The 20,209-nt window shown below is 41.2% G+C and overlaps 1 protein-coding gene across 3 annotated transcripts in view; it reads left to right on the top strand.

The window, feature by feature from the left end:
- Nucleotides 1-1,174: 1,174 nt before the first annotated feature.
- TTC21B (tetratricopeptide repeat domain 21B) overlaps nt 1,175-20,209 on the top strand; it is an 81,528-nt gene continuing 62,493 nt past the window's right edge. For 2 of the 3 annotated variants that reach the window (XM_004703772.2, XM_045298541.1), the window contains exons 1-6: nt 1,175-1,230; nt 6,291-6,420; nt 6,513-6,623; nt 8,593-8,762; nt 13,572-13,694; nt 18,873-19,030. In XM_004703772.2, the coding sequence (XP_004703829.1) occupies nt 1,210-1,230; nt 6,291-6,420; nt 6,513-6,623; nt 8,593-8,762; nt 13,572-13,694; nt 18,873-19,030 (713 nt within the window). In that variant the 5' untranslated portion in view covers nt 1,175-1,209. The remainder of the gene's footprint in view (nt 1,231-6,290; nt 6,421-6,512; nt 6,624-8,592; nt 8,763-13,571; nt 13,695-18,872; nt 19,031-20,209) is intronic. The other variant, XM_045298543.1, reaches the window with a different exon arrangement.

The raw sequence follows: 20,209 nt of genomic DNA on the forward strand, positions 1-20,209 counted from the left end.
CGGACTCTCACTTTCATCCATATCCTTCTGCAAACCAGGTAGTCACAATTTAAACTCTGATCCCATTCACTCCTTGGGATTTGGATTTTATTATTTACAGTCCTTGGATCACACCGGCGTGCTTCTTTCATGTGGATTTAGTTGGCACCCCACTATTTATTTAATTTTAATATTTCAAAATACAAAAAGTAGAGGATTGGCAGGAAATACCTTCAAGGAGATAAACTGACACACTGACTACAAGACTGGGTTCAAACAGCAGGCCATTGCGGAAGGAACCGGCCAGGCAGTGTTTGCTTCGGTTGCGCCTGGGGTCCCTCTAGTCCACACGGACAACATCGGAATCACACGAAGCAGCAACAGGGAACCTCTAGTCCCTCACATTCCAACTTAATTTTATGAACTGAAAAAAGGGCTCCAGCCTAAGAGTTTCGTGGTGAGTGCACACAGAAGGACACAGGTTTGCACGGGGATTTGCTTTATTCTCAGCTTAACACCCGTGCGATCTTAAAGATGAAGCCGGTGTTTACCTCATTCGTCAGAGGGTCACCTCTCTTTATCAGAACTGGCAACTCCGCACTACGTTAACACGCATTCCAACAACAAACAAGAGGTTGCAGCGATTGCTGCAGAGACCGGGCCCTCAATGCTTTTCCGTGAAGAACTCGTGCTTTCCTTGCGCCGCCCCGTGGCCACGCAGCAGGGCTTCCGGGCGGCCGCGGCCGGATCGTCCACGCGCGGGTCGATCCCCAGACACCCGCACTGCGGGACGCCGCCTCCACACAAGAGCGGAAAACGGTGCCTTTCTTTGTAGTCCGTGATCGGAAAGAGATTCGTCCTTTTCCTACTTCCTATTCCATTTCTTTTGTTCCTTAGCCACGGGCAGGTCCACCTTTGATCTCCCTGTCCATGCCCACTACCTGGGAGCACCCCTCCGCCACCCTCTGTCCTCCAGGGGGCGCCCTCGCTTCTCTCCGACCTCAACCTCCGCCCCGCAGGCTCCTCCCGCAATCCCGGCCACGAGGGCCCGCCCCTCCCGCCACGTAGCCAATGGCAGCGCGTCTCAGCCCCGACCCTCCGGCGGGAGGGCGTGTCCGCTGCGGGAGGCGGGTCTGGGCTCGAGAGCGGGGCGCTGCGCCCCCGGCTCTTCCGCCGCGCTGCGGGAGCGCACGCCCCCTGACCCCGCGGCTCGGAGCTCTCGCGGGAGCCATGGACGCGCTGGGACTGAAGGTGAGCCGGCGAGCGGGCGGGCCCGGCGGCCTGGATGCTGTTTGCGCTGGGAGGCGCCAGCGTGGGCCGTGGGGTGGGCGTGAGTGGAATTCACGAGGCCGTTATTCCTCTGCTGTGCTCGTGGCACCCCGGCTCCCTAGGTGCCACCCCGCCTGGCATACGGGCCGGCCGCCCTGCTGTGGGATCCTGGGAACCGAAATGGGGTTAGGGTGCTGGGCCTCCAGCTGGCCGTGCTTGCTTTGATTCGCGTTGGCTTTGTCGAAACACCTGAGTAACGTTGGACTCTCGCTACACTATCAGCTGTGGCTTTTAAGGGATTGGAACGAACTAGTGTCGGCTCCTCTTTCCATGGTCAAAACCAAAACCAAGCCCGGTCCACCTAGGCTTGGCGACCCCATAGGATAGTCTAGAAGTGCTCCCGTGGGTTATCCCAGGAAGAGGTGTTAACAAACCCAAGGACAAGGGAACAAAAAAAAAAAGCGATCCAAATTGGTGGTAAGGTGGGGGTGGGAGACCTGGTAGGGCAGGATCAAGGGGAATGTAACAAAGAGGAAGTGCTGAAATCCTGGTGGGGACTGAGCATGATAGTGGGACAGGAGGGGAATCAAGGGAAATAGAGGAAAGAGCTGGGAGGCAAAGGGCATTTATAGAGGTCTAGATAAAGACATGTACATATGCAAATATGTTTATATGAGAATGGGGAAATAGATCTATGTGCCTATATTTACAGGTTTAGTATGAAGGTAGCAGAGGGATATTGGGCCTCCACTCAAGTACTCCCTCAATGCAAGAATACTTTCTTCTATTAAATTGGCATTCTATGATGCTCACCTTCTCGACACAACCGCTGAAGACAAAACGGTGAATGAGCAGATGTGGTGAAGAAAGCTGATGGTGCCCGGCTATCAAAAGATATGTCTGGGGTCTTAAAAGCTTGAAGGTAAACAAGCGGCCATCTAGCTCAGAAGCAACAAATCCCACATGGAAGAACATATCAGCCTGTGTGATCACGAGGTGTCGAAGGGGATCTCTCAAGACAAATGGGTGCATAAGCAAATGTGGTGAAGAAAGGTGATGGTGCCAGCTATCAAAAAGTATAGCGTCTGGGGTGTTAAAGGCTTGAAGGTAATCAAGTGGCCATCTAGCTCAGAAGCAACAAAGCCCACATGTAAGAAGCACACCAGCCTATGCGATCACAAGGTGTCGAGGGATCAGGTATAAGGCATCATCAGAACAAAAAACCTTACCATAGTGAATGATGGGGGAAGTGCAGAGTGGAGACCCAAAGCCCATTTGTAGACCACTGGAGATCCCCTTGCAGAGGGGTCTCCGGGAGGAGACAAGCCAGTCAGGGTGCGATGTAGCAACGATGAAAAATACAACTTTCCTCTAGTTCCTAAATGTTTCCTCCCCACCCCCACTATCATGATCCGAATTCTACCTTGCAAGTCTGGCTAGACCAGAGGATGTACACTGGTACAGATAGGAACTGGAAACACAGAGAATCCAGGGAGGATAATCCCTTCAGGACCAGTGGTGTGAATGGCAATACGGAGGGTAGAGGGAGAGTGGGTTGGAAAGAGGGAACCTAAATAAGGAACTATATGTGACCCCTTCCCTGGGGGACGGACAACAGAAAAGTGGGTGAAGGGAGACGTTGGACAGTGCAAGATAAGACAAAATAATAATTTATAAATTATCAAGGGCTCATGAGGGAGGAGGGAGGGGAAAAATGAGGACCTAATGCCAGGGGCTTAAGTGGAGCGGAAATGATTTGAGAATGATGAGGGAAATGAATGTACAAATGTACTTTACACAATTGATATATGGATGGATTGTGATAAGAGTTGTATGAGCCCCTAATAAAACCATTTAAAAAAAATTACAGGAATAGAAAACCTTCTTTCGCCTGTAGTTTCGCTGGTAGTTTCGAACTGCTGACTTGCTGGTAGCAGCTCAACTTGTAACTACTACAATACCAAGGTTCCTATGTGTAACCCACAGCTCCTCCAGAGCACCTTTATCTGTGATAAAAGAAAAGCATATATATATATATATATGAAAACAAAGCAATGAAACCATATATATATATATATGAAAACAAAGCAATGAAACCTGAAAAGGCAGCACTGGATCACACAGCTAGATAAGCACAGACATACTTGTGCCTACTGTAGTGACCAGTTTCTCGCTTTCTAAATCAAAGACACACCCCACCCCACCCCCAAAGGTCTGTATTTCATTGTACTTGACCTTTTTATTCTCTTATCACTGATGCGTGCATTCCGCATCTAGGTAATGAAACTCTACTTAATAAATGGTGTTATAGAAACAAAGACATGTTGTTTGAAAATCAAAGGAGTCCTTTTAGGATTATAATGGCCTTCTCTCATTTGTTCACTGGTTCACCCATTCCACAAATATTTACTGAGCATTCTGTCCGCTAAAAGCTGGGAGATCCAGTGATGAACACAACAGTTTCTGCCTTCACAGAATTTACAACCTAAGGGCTGTGAAAAACCAATCTTAAATGCCTACTATCTGGCACTAGCCTAGGCACTGAAGACATTGCACTGATGAAACTAAGAAAAGCCCTTTAAATCTGAGAGTGCATGTTCAAGTGAAGGGAGGCAGACAACACTTTGAAACGACCCGTCACTCCTGGGGGGAAAGATGGGGCTTTTGGCTCCCATAAAATGTACGGTCAGGCAGTTAGTTCTACCCTGTCGTGTAGGGTCCCTATGAGTCAGAATTGCCTCAATGGCAGTGTGTATGATTGCTGTCAGGCTATGGAAATTATACAACCAGATCGAGTAATTGTGACCCAGAAAGAGTGGTTAACTCACAAACCCTGAACTATTGACTGTCTAGCCCTGCAATAGAAGCACTACTGGCACAGCGCTTAAAGCAAGCTACTGCCAACAAGAAGACCTGAAGTTTGAACCCACTCATGTCTCCACGGGAGAAAGAGGCGGCAGTCTGCTTATGTAATGTTTTACACCCTGAGAAGCGCTTTAGGTCAGTTATACTCTATCTTGCAGGGTCTTTCTGAGCTGGGATCAATTTGGAGACAATGAGTTTGGTTGACTTTGTTTCTTCTATTTAGCCCTTTATAGAAGAAATCAGCTGAGCTTCTAAACTAGGGGGGAAAAAAGATGGAATCTGGAGCAGGCAGGCATATCTGGACCCGCAAGCAATGACTACTTCATCCCGGTTTCTCATACCCGCTATAGAATCTGACTAGGCCGATATAGGCTGACTCGTACTGTTTGTGAAGTGACTCAGATGGCTCACAGGGAAGGCATTAACCTGATTTCTTTCTTTATAATTAGATTAGCCACCGAGTCTGAGATATTTTCCTATGAAAAATGGTGTCAAACACAAGCCCACATTAAAAGGCTTAGTACCTTTGGATATTCACTCACTTCTGTCCAGCCAATTCCACCTCAAAGCAATCCTATGGGTCAGAGCAGAACTGCCCTTGTGGTTCCCGAGACTGGACTCTACAAGAGTAGAAAACCTTGTCTTTCTCCCTCGGAGCCGCCCAACATGTCACCTCTGTGCCACCAGGGAACCTCTCTAGATATTAATTTTCTGCATTGAAAATCTTAATACCATGAAAGTTTCAAAAAGTTCGTGGGAACGTGTAATAAAAAATTAATATAATTTTTCCAGGAACCATATGAAGCTCCCTCATATAATTTTGTATAAGATTAAAGACAAAGATTCATGACCATAGACCAGGGATGTGAATAGCCTTGCTATCATCTAGAATGTAGTGGTCTTGTTTTTGTTATATTTTTCTGTATTTTGTTTTCTATGTTTTTCTGTACATAAAATACAGAATGGGTAGAGCTATAGAGACAGTGACTGCATTGATGGTTTCTTGCGGGGTATGGTTGGGGGGTGATGGACAGGTAATGACATGTTCTAAAACTGACTGTGGAGAAGACTGTACAACTCTCTTTAATATGATTAAGCTATCGGATTGTATGATATGTGAAATGTATGCCAGTAAACTGTGAGAATCCGGTGTGCAAAAGGCAGTGGGTGACAGTGGGAACCCAAGATTCATTGTGGAACTCCATAGCCTCTGGTAAACTCCCTCTCTCCACATTGGGGGGGTAGGAGGAGAATGGTTACTAAACAGAGATGAGTACAGAGGATCAAAGGCATCAATCTGACGTGAACAGTTAAAATTTTGCCAGTTGATCCCCCTCTGATGCACGCTGGACCTGATCTGTTGTCATTGGAGGTCATCCTCTTGAAGCTGTGTTACCTGTTTTTTTCTGGTTTTCAGTGTATGAAACCCAGGATTGATGAATCTGTAGGGACAGCAATAGAATAGAATAAGGGATTTGGGGGTGGGGGGGCACAGTGGTGGTGGTGGAATAAACGGGAGACAATGTAAAGGAGTCCAGGAAGAGAAAGAAGGTTTGGGAATCTGATTGTTGTAGCAATTGTACAATTCTACTTGATGTGATTGAACTATGGATTGATGTATGTATTAACTCCCAATTAACAATAAATTAATAAATTTTTAAAAACCTTTTTAGCAAAAAGATTAGACAATCATTTCGATTGGAAATACTTAGATTATTCTTATTGATTACCATTTGTGGCTGAATTCAGAAAATAATTAAGATCACAGCAAATTGCTAATGAGTTTAATTTATTGTTATAAAATGGATATTTTAAAAGCTTGATTATTTTTCTTAAAGCCTACAGTCTAGTATTGATAGCCTCTTTGTTTATTTGAGAATTTATTTTACTTTATTTTTTCCAGTAGTTTTGATAAGATATAATTCACATGTCATATACTTTCATAGTTCAGTCATATTTAAATGGGAGCTTATTTTTAAAATCCTTTTTCATTCATTTTTCTAAAATTGATTTAAAATGTGGGCAAAAGAAAGAAGTGAAGTATTTTGATTTAAACAAATCTGAACGAAAACTCATATTTCCTTTAGATCATTCAATATTTTAGATTACTATCTGTCTGCCAAAGTACAGCAAATCATTGCAATCTTTTTAAGCTTTTCGTTCTTATTTTCTTCCAGACTTTGATTAATTACTATTGTCAAGAGAACTTGTTCCATCATGTGCTAATTGTTGCCAGTGACGGCATGAAGCGATATGCCAGTGACCCAGTCTTCAGGTTTTACCATGCCTATGGTACATTAATGGAAGGTAGGGAACAATTATTTAACATGTTCCCCAAATGTCATTTCATGCTTTGCACTTTAAACTCTTTTTCACATCATACTCTGTTTGATTTTCAGGTAAAATTCAAGAAGCTCTTCGAGAATTTGAAGCTATTAAAAATAAACAAGATGTGTCACTTTGTTCTCTAATTGCCCTGGTATATGCCCATAAAATGAGTCCTAATCCAGGTATAGTATATTTAAGGGGAAGCTTAGGATAATGTACCCTACTCAGTTTGTTTTTACTTTAAAAATTAGTATAGCATTCAATGTGATCATACAGTATTATATGTTGGCTGTCGGTACTGTTTCTATTATACATATATTTCATCTTCCTGATTAGGCTTAAGAACTTGACAACTTTGTCAAGCACCAGGAACATATGTCTTACACTTCTATATTTCTTAGGGACTATAATTTATTAGTACACAGGGGTAGTGGGTTAAGTGTTGGGCAGTTCAACAAACCACTCAGAGTGAGAAGGATGAGGCTTTTTGCTTTTATAAAGGTTTTTAGCCTCGGAAAACCACAGGGGCAGTTCTATGTGCTGGGGGGGTCTCTCCGAGTCAGAATGGTCTCAATGACAGTGGGTTGGTTGTTTTTTTTAGAAAGAACAGTATGTGTTAGCAATTGTTATGCAAAAAGACCAGCCAGAAACCAGATGTATACATACATTACTCTGCAGCTACTGATTTTACCACTTACAAATATTTACATATGGTAATTTTCCATAAACTTTTTGATGCCCTTTTGTATGCAACTATATACAGTTTATCCTTTCCATTATATTTTAAAGCTTCTCCCTTGTCTTAAACCCCCATTTGAGTTAGCACCTACAGTATATTCAGCAGATTTTTTAGCCAATAATTGAGCAATATGACTAGTTATTGAAGGAATATTATGCATAAGTAAGCAATTATTTATAATTATATGAACTGCTTGAGTTTTTTAATGAGAAAGAAGAGTCAAAATATAAATAAAGGAAATAGATTTATATTCTTCCAAATATATGCAGTAATAGCTAGTAGCATTATAAATACAGATCCTATTTTAAATTACTAAAACTATAACTAATTATTGAGGGAGAGTTTCTTAATATTAGAAATAGTGTTTCCTAAGCAGAGAATTTTGTATCGCCTTCAACCTAACAAATGAGAGGCCTTCAAAATGTTTATGGAAAAATTCCCTTACCTCTTAAGTCCATTTTTCCACGAGCTTTTTGATATTGATTATAGATTTCTGCACAAATCTATAAAAATTTATATATAAAGCCATGTTTTGAAAGTAAACAAATACAATGGATGTAGGGCCAAGAGAAACTAAAAGATAATGGAAGGAGGGTAAGAGGTGATTCATTATGTCCAGCATATAGTAGTTGAGTAAAATATGAAAACTAAAAGGATTACATTTCAAGGTTACAGTTATTTAACTGTAATGTTATTTAACATTCTAAGAAGTGAAACCGGTGGATCCATAGTTAATTTAAAATGACATGTATTGCTAATCCATGTAAGTCATGGGAGGGCGTCAGATAAGATGGGCTTTACTCTCGTCTTTGAAGGACAGATAGTATTGGAACGGGAGAACTATTTTCTAGACCACAGAAAATTACCTGTGCAGTCCTGTGGCAGTGGGTCAGGATTAGGCTCTTGACGGTCTTCTTTCCTGTGCTCTAGGGAGCATATATTTAGTGGGAGCCAAGAATTATATAAGAGAGTGGTAGTAAATCTAGAAACACAAGATAGTATAGCATAATTGTTTTTGTACTGATTGGAATATTCATTGATGTTGTAAGATTTATGTGTTGGTTCTGTTGGACCTAAAAAGATGGAGACAGAAATACTGGTTAGAGGCATCTGAGCACTGATACTGCTTTCCACCATGGGTGGTGGTGAATGAACTTGAATTCCAGGAGGGTCCCAGATGTCTACAGATATTGCTAGTAGAGGCCTAGGTTGTTGGTGTGTACTCTTCTGGAAAGCTGAGCTAAGTCCTGATGGTAAATGGACTGGGACGCTGTAAAGATTTGAGATCTGGCAAGAGCCAGTTCTGTGTTGGCCGTGTCACTGCATCACCCTGCCCTGATACTCATCTGCCCGACGTATTAGAAACCTTGCTCTAGAGTTCAGTTTGTATTTGTTCCCATTTCTCTTTGTAGATAGAGAAGCTATCCTGGAAGCAGAAGCCAGAATGAAAGAGCAACGGAGAGTGGCAGGACAGGACGCGCTGTACCATGCAGGCTTGTTTCTGTGGCACATTGGTCGGCATGAAAAGGCGAGGGAATATATTGACAGAATGATCAAAACGTCAAGCTGTCGGACTACAGAGGTACCTGGGTTTCTCCAATTGAAATAGTAGCGTTAAAGGCAGCTTACATTATTTATATGTTCAGCAGCAGCAGCTACTTAGTGCTTTCTTATTATTCTCATCCTATGCATAATGGTTTTATTGGACTATTTCACCATACTGACAATTGTGGTCCCTACAGCTGTTTATCAAATTCAACCTGGTGCCAATGTGTTTGGTTTTTGACTTTTTAAGGTTGTTGATTTTTATGCTGTTAATTCTTGGAAAGACCCCTCCCTCCTTTGATTACCTCTTCTTTCCTCCCCATTTCTCTTTATTGAATAGTTCTAAATACAAGACACCATCATTTGTACTGTTAATGATGTAAAGTTGCCACCCAAAACAAACGCACTGTCACTGAGTCAGTTCTGATGCCTGTGACCCAATATGAAGGTTTCTGAGACCCTAACCGTACCGGAGCAGACAGCCTCATCTTTCTTTCTCCGTGGGGATGGGAGGTTTGAAGCACTGACCTGATTAGCAGCCCAGTGCTTAGCCAAACTCAAAACTCAAACTCACTGCCGTTGAGTCCATTCTAACTCAGGGTGACCATCTACGACCAAGTAGAACCTTGGATTTCCGAGACTGTAACTCTTTACAGAAGTAGAAAGAGTCGTCTTTCTCCAGTGCTTAGCCAGAGTTAACTACGGAGTCACTTCTGACTCACAGCAGCCCTGTGCAGGGTTTCTGAGGCTGTACACCTTTCAAGAGCAGGTGAACTTCTTTCTTTTACAAGCAGCTGGTGGGTTTGAACTGCCAACCTTTAAGGTTAGTAGTCCTACACTTACCCAACAGTAATGCCAGGGCTCCTTAGATTAATAAATTTATGAACTTTCTGCTGTCAAATCGATTCCAACTCATAGGGTCCTGGTAGGATAGGGTAGAACTGCTCCTGTGGGTTTCCCAGACTGTATCTTTATAGGAGTAGAAAGCCTTGTCCTCCTGTAGAGCGACCAGTGGTTTCAAAGTGCTGACCTTGTGGCTGAGGACAACTCATAACCCACTGTGCCTCCAGGGCTCCTTCGTTCATGAGCGTGGGTGTCAACACTCCCTAGTGAAAGACACGTGATACATAAACTCTCCTCTGGAATACAAAACTTAACAGTGTCATAGAGCACACAGACAGCTAATGTACTGAATGACTTATAAAGGTAAGAGAGAAGTGTTATTAAAGTGCTTGGGATAATAATAACATTTATTGTTCTCTGTGCTATTTTAAGTACTTAGGAAGCGATCATATCTTCAAGTGTTAGGAAGATGAGGAAGAGTTTCTTTTCTTTTTTAAAATAGTTTTATTGGTATATAATTCACATACCACCCAATTTAATCCTATTAAGGTTTGTGTAATTAATCATCACCACAATCAATTTTAGAACATTTTCTTTCCTTTTAAAATTTTTATTTTTTTATAAAGCATTTTATTGGGGGCTTGTACAACTTATCACAATCCATCCATACATACATTCATTGTGTCAAGCACATTTGTACATTTGTTGCCATCATCATTTTCAAAACATTTTCTTTTTACTTGAGCCCTTAGTATCAGCTTCTCATTTTTCCCCTCCTTTCCCTATGATAATTTATAATTTATAAATTTTTCTTTCATGTATTACACTAACCAATGTCTCCCTTCACCCACTTCTCTGTTGTTCATCCCCCTGGGAGGGAGTTGTATGTAGATTATTGTGATTGGTTCTCCCCTTCTCCCCCCACCTTCCTCTTACCCTCCTCGTTTGGCTACTCTCAATATTGGTCCTGAGGGGTTTATCTGTCCTGGATTCCCTGTGTTTCCAGCTCTTATCTTTTCCTGTGTATATGCTCTGTTCTAGCCAGATTTGTAAGGTAGAATTGGAGCCATGATAGTAGGTGGGGAGGATGCATTAAAGAACTAGAGGAAAGTTGCATGTTTCATCATTGCTGTACTGCACCCTGACTGGCTTGTCTCTTCTTTGTGACCCTTCTGTAAAGGAATGTCCAATTGCTTACAGATTGGCTTTCAGTCTCCATGCTGCACTCCCCCTCATTCACTTTGATATGATATTTTGTTCTGGGTCTTTGATGCCTAATACCGGATCCCATCGACACGTCACAATCACACAAGCTGGTGTGCTTCTTCCAGGTGGGCTTCATTGCTTGTCAGCTAGATGACCACTTGTTTATCTTCAAGCCTTTAAGACCCCAGATGCTATATCTTTTGATTGCCAGGCACCATCAGCTTTCTTCACAACATTTGCTTATGTACCCGCTTTGTCTTCAGTGATCGTGTTGGGAAGGGGAGCATCATGGAGTGCCAGGTTATTAGAGCAAAAGTGTTCTTGCATTGAGGGAGTACTTGAATAGAGGCCCAGTGTCCATATGCTACCTTAATACTAAACCTATAAATATATGCACATAAATCTATTTCCCTATTGTGATATATAAATATATTTACATATGTACATGCCTGTATTTAGACCTGTATAAATGCCCTTTGCCTCCTAGTTCTTTCCTCTATTTAACTTTCCTCTTGTCCCACTATCATGTTCAGCTTCATTTGGGTTTCAGTAATTCCTCTCGGTTACATTGCCCTTGATAAAGCCCTGCCAGGCCTCTTCCACCTTGCTTGCCACTGATTTTGGATCACTTGTTGTTCCTTTGTCCCTGGGTTTGTTAACACCCACTTCCTTTCCCAGCCTCCCCCTCTTTCGTGTCTCCCTCAGAATTGTAGGTCCCGTTGTTTTCTCCTCCTTATTGTTTATCCTCCCTATCTATAGACATGCAGAGACAATAATAAGCTCAAAAACAAGACAGAGCAAAAGAAAGCAACAAAACAAAAGAACAATAATAACAAAAAACCATTGACCAAAAAAAAAAGCCTATAAATAGTTCAAGGGCTGTTTGTTGACCTTTAGGAGTGTTTTCCAATAGAGCCTGATGGGGTGCCACGCTCTGGCCCCACAGTCTATTTTTGGTATTCCCCAGGATTTTCAGAACCTTTTCTTCTTGTACTCATTGTTGCTAGTTCCCCATTTTTCCGCAGTTTCCCCAGCCAGGCCCCCAGGTAAATATTAATCCAGTTACTGTCTCTATAGATTTATCTACCCTGGATTTCATATACAGAGATCATACAGAACATAAGTAAAAAAAAAGACAAAGTAAAACAAAAACCTCAATCGAAATGAAAGCAGAAACTATTAAAAACTGAAACAATTTAAAAATGGATCAAAAGGGAAATCAACTGATAAGAAGTTACATCTTAACTAGAGTAGAACCCCAGACCTCCACATGAATCCGTTCTAGAAGCATCGAGATGCGATGCAGCCAAGTTCTGAATCAATTTTTCCCATAAGAAATAACTGAAAACTGATTAATCTGTTCTCCTCAACCAAGTTTTCACCCTAACCTTGCCTTTTTATACAAAACATTACACAGAATTTCAAAGTAAATAAATTCAGAGTTAAATCACATAATTTAAATAAGAAACACATTAGATAAGCTTTTAACTGCCACAGTCTGGCCCATACCTGGAGATTGATGAGTGTCTGGATCTGTGGACACGGATGTGGGGAGGAGGGATGGAGAGAGAGTCATTGTCTGGAAGGGAATCCCCTTCCATCAAATCAACTGGTAGCTGCTTTTCAGGAGTTTTTTCCTTCTTTGACTTTTCTCACTAGGACCTGGCTGGTTTTCTTGTAAAATAAATCTGTCTAATGTGATCTGCTGTTGGCATTTCCTTAACTGTTTTCTAAAAGGGTTTACTAAATTATCATTAACAATATCGGTAAATACGATAACCAATTTCTTATGATTCTTTTCAAAAAAACTCTTTCTTGGGACCCATGTTTTTTATCAAAAAACTACAAAAAGCCACAAAACTAAGAAAATTATAGCAAAACCCTTGGAACACAGTTGCAAAGGGTTTAAACAACGTGTACTAATAACGCCAACTAACACCAAGTGATCAAAACACGGACTGCGTTTGTTTACAAAAATTACGTGCGTGGGGTTGGATTCTGATGTTTCGTTTGAGCTCTGCTACATAATTTTTTCAACATTTTGCGTCAAAACCCGATTATTTTGAGGACTAATGCGGTCGAGTACCGGGTTTCTACTGTACATCTGCCAAACTCGACTTTACAATACTCTCTATCTTACAGCAAGGCCCTTCACACCCTTAGATTATGGTCAGAGGGTGTTCCCCAGGGGCTTAGCTCATGTGGGGATCCTGCAAATCGATTTGGGGCTTCTACTGTCATCCATAGCATGGAAGGATATCTTGAAGGAAGCAGCATTTGAACTAAAGTCTGAGAGTAAGGCAAGATTTTGGAGAAGAGAAGTGGATATTCCTAAGGTAGACAATAATAGATGGGAATAAGAAAAACAGTAGATATGAAATAGTTCTGAGATAAGAACCTCAAATTTGACTAGAGCACGGTACATCAATGAAGAGCGTTAGGAAAGAGTGGAGGGGATGGGTTGGGACTATTTGAAGGAATGAATGTTTGTGTCTAATTTGATAGGCAATTATTAACCCTCATTCAGTGGCTTAATGGAATATGTAGCCTACTTCTTAATTAATATTGAACAAAGAAGTTATCTTTAATGCTATATTCAAGACTGAGGCTGACAAAGGTTCAAAGCTGTTTCACTGTGTTCTGTTGTCCTAAATTTGATAGAGTACTTATTGTTACTTATTTAAGAATATTATTTTTATTTAATTATATAAGAATAACATTAAAGCATCCTGGTTCATCAACATTTTTTTTTTCATTAAAAAAATGGAACTCTGATTAGAAATAATTCCTTTTACAGGGACAGGTTTTGAGAGCATGGCTTGAAATTACAAGAGGAAAAGACCCTAATATTAAAAAAGCGCTGAAGTATTTTGAAGAGGCATTACAAGAGGAAAATGACATTTTTGCTCTGCTGGGTAAGGTAAGTTGGAGGTTAGGGTAAATGAATCACGTATTGGAATGTACTCATCGTGTAGCTAAAACCCAACAACACTAAGTAGAGACGATACGAATTTTCATGTGACTGCTGTCATCTCTTGGGAGCCCCAGTGATGTAGAGAGTTACAAGTTTGGATACTAACCTCAAGGTTGGCAGTTTGAAACCAGCAGCTGCTCCCGTGGAGCTTTTCAGCGTTGGAAACCACAGGGGCCATTCCGCTCTGTCCAGTAGGGTTGCAATGAGTCAGAATGTACTCGACGACAGTGAGTTTGGTTGGTTGTCATTGTCTGAACTGAAAGGGGGACTAGGATTTGTAAAGGACGGTGAACAATCAGGGAAATGTGTGTTCCCTACCAAAATAGCTCTGAGCTCTGGGGTGGGTTTTGTTTCTTTCTTCTGTTCGTCCATTCACTCTTAATAAACATGTATAGGGTCATGTGTAAGACATCACTCTAGGCACTCGGGAAACACCAAGCAAGGCAAAACCTCTCTGGGGTGGAGTGAAATCTTGTAATAAGACTCTTCTACCCATGTCTCTCTAACTCTTGCTTTTACAGAGCTGGTATTCTAATGGTAGAAGCAGACAGTGCCTAAGTGCAGTTGACCCCTGAACAGCATGGTGTGAGGGACATCAACCTTTCACACTGTCAGAAATCCATGATAATTTAGAGTTGACCAGTGGACAGAACAGATCTACACTGTGCTATGGCAGTGAGCCCAAGAGTTCCGGGTACCCACTGAAACACCTGGCGAGGGGGACTGCTCAGACAAAGTGATTAAGGTTGCACAGCGTCTTCAGTAGACCTTGCAACACCTCAGCTCATCAGTATGCCAACCAGAGGAAGAGCTGCGTATACGTCGTTGTGTGCCGTTCACACACATGGCGTTTGAGGGCCAGCTCTACATTAGATATCAGAAGGTCAGAAGTGCAGTGGAAAAATAAAGCAGGGAAAAGGAAGAGGAGGAGACGAGCTTAGTGTCAAGCTTGTAATATTTATATTTTAATTTTCTTGTGAATTGGGTGAAAGTTTACAGAACAAATCCGTTTTCCATTCACACACTATTTTTTTAAAAATTGACTACAATCTCCAAAATGAAATATTTCTCTCCCACTCTCTTCTTTGATTGTATTGCCATTTTCATCTCAAAACACAGACCCATCAAATCAATTCCAACTCATAGTGACCCTGTTTAGGGTTTCTAAGACCATCAGTCTGTACAAGCTTAGCCTCATTCCTGCTCCCCTCCACATGCCCCTTGCCAGAGTGGCTGATTGGTTTGAACCGATGACCTTGTGGTTAACAGCCCAACACCTAACCTGCCAGGGCTGGTAAACGTGATTATGGTAAACGGTGCACACCTCCTTAGTGTTATTGTTCCCCTTATAGACCTGTCGATTGCTTGGCTGAAAACTGAACCATAGAGTCCCATTCTTGAAAGCTGGCCAAAGGCCATCATCTGAGGGATTCCACCAGTCTCTATCTGACCAGTAAGCCGAGTCTTCTTTATAATTTTATTTTGTTAAAAATCACTTTTCTCCCCCTCAGTTCAGGAAAGAGTATTGTGATTGCTTTCAGAGCAGTTTGTGGAAGGGCAGTTGATGGTGGGAGCTGGACACAGTGTAGTTCTGCTCTCCGAGTTCTGCAGACTGATATGTTGCCGTGGTCTGATTTTCCCACAAACCAGAGATTTTCACCATACATTGTTCCTTCAGAAAGGAAGAAACCAGTGGTTGCACCCTAGTTGGCTGCTCACAAGCTTTTAAGACCCCAGTTAGTCCTCACCAAAGTAGACTGTAGAACATTGTCGTTGAAGATCTCCGTGCCCTTGAGAATGTGGTCCTGATGCCCCAGATCCAGTGACTCAGCCCCTCAAGGGTGGTGGGGTTGTGTCTGAGAAGTTTTCATAGCATTGCTTCCTATCTGCTCCACCACTTGTTTATCTTAAATTCTTTCTTGCTCCACAACAGTCATGGATATATTGACAGCAAAGCTGACTAGTGTTGTCAAAATATCCTCTTTCAAACCTATATTCTCCCCCTCCCCCAACTCCGCCTCCGTGTCATTCCACGTAGAGTATCAGGGCACTGCTGCCGCAGGATTATGTCTGTGACAGTATTTACCTCTGTTGCCTCTAACTCTGGCACTCCTCGCAGTGTTTCAGTTTGCATTGTTTTAATGAAGTGGTCAGAAAAGAGTGACAGTTTCCGTTCGACATAGGAGACGTGGTCGTCTTGGGAAACCACTGCAGATAGAAGAAATGGCAGAATGAGTGCTTTAAGATGTCTTCAAGGGATAGCAAGGGAGCTAATAGGCTAAAGTGAAATAAGCAAGGACGAGAGTAGAAATGGAAGTTAAACTCAAAAACTTGATCCTGTATGATAGGGTAGAACTGCCCCTGTCGGTTTCGATGACTCAATCTTTGGAGGAGCAGAAAGCCTCATTTTTCTCCTGCAGAGCATCAGGTAGTTTCAGACTGCCAACTCTAAAGTTAGCTGCTCAACTTGTAGTCCACAGCCCCACCAAGACTCCGCTGAAGTGGAAATTCGAGCAGGAGGGAAAAAGACAGGTGTACAGGTTGGTGGTTATGGGGAGGTGAGAGACTAAGAAAATTCTGTAAAGTCTGTCTTTTGAGTGAGCTAGAGAGCCACTGGAAGGTTTGAAGCAGAAATAACATGATCTGACTCACATACTAAGAGATGAGCAATTGACAGAATCATTATAAGTCATTGATGTGTGGAAATATTTAATCAAACTTCAGAATCATTGCTGACTTGTGCCTTTTTTTTTAATCAGCAATAAATTAAAATTTTACAAATTTGGGAAGCTACAAATGGAAAATGAGGAGAGGATTACTGTCAAGGCTGTTAATTTACTTATATAATTCTGCATCAATTTCTGTTAGTAGTGAGCTCATGTTTCTGACACCAGTATATGTTTTTGTTGTTGTTCTTTTTTTTTATATCGTTTTATTAGGAGCTCATACAACTCTTATCACAATGCATACATACATCAATTGTGTCAAGCACATTTGTACATTCATTGCCCCCCTCATTCTCGAAACATTTGCTCTCCACTTAAGCCCCTGGCATCAGCTCCTAATTTTTTCCCCTCCCTCCCCGCTCCCCCCTCCCTCATGAACCCTTGATAATTTATAAATTATTATTTTGTCATATCTTGCCCTGTCCATCATCTCCCTTCACCCACTTTTCTGTTGTCCGTCCCCGAGGGAGGAGGTCACATGTAGAGCCTTGTAATCAGTTCCCCCTCTCCAACCCACCCTCCCTCTACCCTCCCAGTATCACCACTCACACCACTGGTCCTGAAGGGATCATCCGCCCTGGATTCCCTGTGTTTCCAGTTCCTATCTGGACACCAGTACAAGTTTTATCTAAAGGCACTTCGTAGGAATTAAGTATTTGGCAAGTTTTGATTTTTTTTTTAACAAATTGTTCTTGCTCATTTCTCCTTCTCAGTGTCTCTTAGAGAGAAGCTAGAGAAGGCTATTTCTGGTGATAATAGAAGCAGCGTAGGAGGGAATGACTTTCTTGCTCCAATAATCAAGCTTGGCTTAATTTTCTTCCTGATAATCATGCAAACTACTTTATTCTTACTTATTTTTCAGTTTACTCTAGAGGGGACTCCATTCGCCTCAGTCCAACCTAACAAATTTAGCTCATTGTAATCCAGTGTTCTGAACTCAGATGGGGGATGACGGTCAAATATTTTTCCTGTGGCAGCTCTAACTATTTAGGCATGTTCCTAGGATAAAACTAGTTTTAAAAATTGTCCCCACTTAGTTCCTTTCTATCACAGTTAACTATATGCAAACATAAATAGTCACAGTACTCTGACATATGTGTCAGCCAGCTCCAGGTGATTCTCCCCTAAAAATACAAAACTCACTGCCATCGAGTTCATTCTGAATCATAGTAACCTTAAAGGATGGTAGAACCGCCCCTGTGGGGTTCTGAGGCTGCAACTATTCAGCAGTAGAAAAGCCTCATCTTTCTCTCACAGAATGGCTAGCGGTTTTGAACTACTGATCGTTAGTAACCCAGTATGCCACCAGGACTCCAAGGTGATTTTCATACTTTCCTTTATCTTATGTGAATATAACCTAAGGCTGATTTTAGATGTACATTGCAGTTTTACCATACATCTGTTGGGGCTAGGTTCTCATATATCACCAAGATATACCAGTGCTAAACTTGTTACCACAAGAAATCTAGAAACAGATTTTTTTAAATGTAACATACAGTAAATATGCCTTATTATTTGTTTCTAAGGTACTACCGATAATTATAGTTATTTTTATTTTTTACAAAAATTATATGTGAGCATGGTGAAACAAACATTAGAAAACACAGCAACATCTGACTGAGAAAACAAATGTCACTCCCAAGAGATAACTAGACATATCATTTCATGTCCATAAAGCTAGGTCTACAAATTACATATGGTAATTGTTGTTAATGTATGTCTTAAATTCTGTTAGCTATGCTGTCGTTTAATCCTGCATGCTCACATTGGGTTTTTTCTATTATAAGTGAGCAGTTCTGGCATAAACACCATCTGCACGCATCTTTGTGGTCTTGCCCAATTTTCTCCTTAATTAAGGTAAATCCCTGCAAATGAAACTGTTGAGGTGGAGGGAGTTTGAACTGTACTTTGCATGCGCTTTTAAAACTGTATCTTCTTAAAGTTGGATGTAACTCTGGATGAAAAAATTACTTGGCTTCAGATACTACCTACAAATGTTCCATAAATGTTTTATTCAAGAAAAGGTAAGCATTGGACATAATTTTTGCTATAGGCTGTTTCTGAAAACATTTTCATGGTTTGTTATCCTGGAATCATATTTCTCAGTTATTTGAAAATGGCTTTTAAATGCAACTGTTTTTATAAAATATCATCATTCTATAATGTTTTAAAATTTTTGTTTCAATGAAACGTTACTTTGGTTTTTCTTACTATGAAAGTGGTAATAACTGTTCTTTATGGAAAAGTTAAAATAAATAAATAAATATGTATATGTATATATATATATATATGTATATATATATGTATATATATATATAAACAGTATCAAACACCCGCCAGAACCTTGTTCCTCTTGGATATCTGAGATCACTATTTTGTGTCACTTGTTTCTTTGTAGGCTCAGTGCCTCGAGATGCGGCAGAATTTTGTAGGTGCTCTGGAGACGTTGAACCAGATAACTCTGAACTTTCCCAGCTTCCTGCCTGCTTTAGTAAAGAAAATGAAGTTGCAGCTAACCTTGCAGGAATGGGACCAGACCGTTGAGACAGCTCAAAGGTTAAGTTTTAAAACAGAACAAAATTTGATGATAACATCTTTAATCCATACTTCTTAACAGTTCTGAGGAAAATAGAATTATGTATTTCTTACTGTAAGATTGTAAAAATTCCATTTTTTAAAACCATATAGAGCTGAAGGGATAACTGTTAACATTACATTGCCTTTAAGAAATTAATGTATTGCTATGCATGAATTTATTGATTTTTTAATAGACACGGTCTGGGCTAAGCAAAAATCGTCCTTGGCTTCATGTTAAAGCTCACATTTAAGCAAGAGGAACCAAAGCAAAGCAACACAGATAGATAGATTGTGTAGCCTGTTAGACAGTACTGAGTGCTATGGAGAAAAAGTAAAGCAGAACAGAGAAATGCAGAGTTCAGAGGCTTCGTTTTGCAGGGTTAGAGATGCCTGCACTGAGAAGAGGGCATTTGCAGAAAGACTGAAGAAGTAAGGAGTGAGCACTGCAGAGAGGAGAAGAGGAAGCGCACGCGTGGTGCCTTTGAGGCAGGCAGTGCACTGTATCGAGGAATGGAAGTAGTGAGAGACGTGAGTGTGTCATGAGCTCCGAGAAGCAGGATGGAAGAGATGATGGCAGGGCCTGGAGGGTCTTGTCAGCCATTGTAAGGATTGGGATTTTCTTCTAAAATGTGAAAGGCACTGGATGGTTCAGAGCAGATGTGTAACATGACATATTTTAAGAGCATCCGCTGCTGCGTTGAAAGCAGACTGTGTGGGAAGGAATAATGGCAGAGAGCTGTTGCAGTAATCTGTATGAGAAATAGTAGTGGCAGGGATCAGGATCACTGAGAAGGTTTAAGAAGTTGAAATGTGGGCATGTTTTGACTAGAGATGGGAAAAGGAAGTGTTGGTAATTCCAAGGTTTTCTGGCCTGAGCAACTAAAATATTGACAATCCTGGTCAAACAGTAATAATGATGAGCTGTTGTAACGTGCTCAAAATAGACCCTGCATATAACCACTATTTTTTTTTTTAACTCATGAATATTTCATGAATATCTAATTATTTCTTGACGTCTGTCTAGCACTCTGTACTACATACGTTATATAAATTTCCCCCACTGGTGGGTATTCTGATTGGTTCCAGTTTTTCACTGTTATTTATAATGCAGTGTATCACTGATACACACACACACACAATTCTGTAGGATAGTTTCCT

This window comes from Echinops telfairi, unplaced genomic scaffold (genome assembly GCF_000313985.2).
Source record: "Echinops telfairi isolate 266 unplaced genomic scaffold, ASM31398v2 ScPeMD7_4;HRSCAF=17, whole genome shotgun sequence".
Classification (NCBI taxonomy): domain Eukaryota; kingdom Metazoa; phylum Chordata; class Mammalia; order Afrosoricida; family Tenrecidae; genus Echinops; species Echinops telfairi.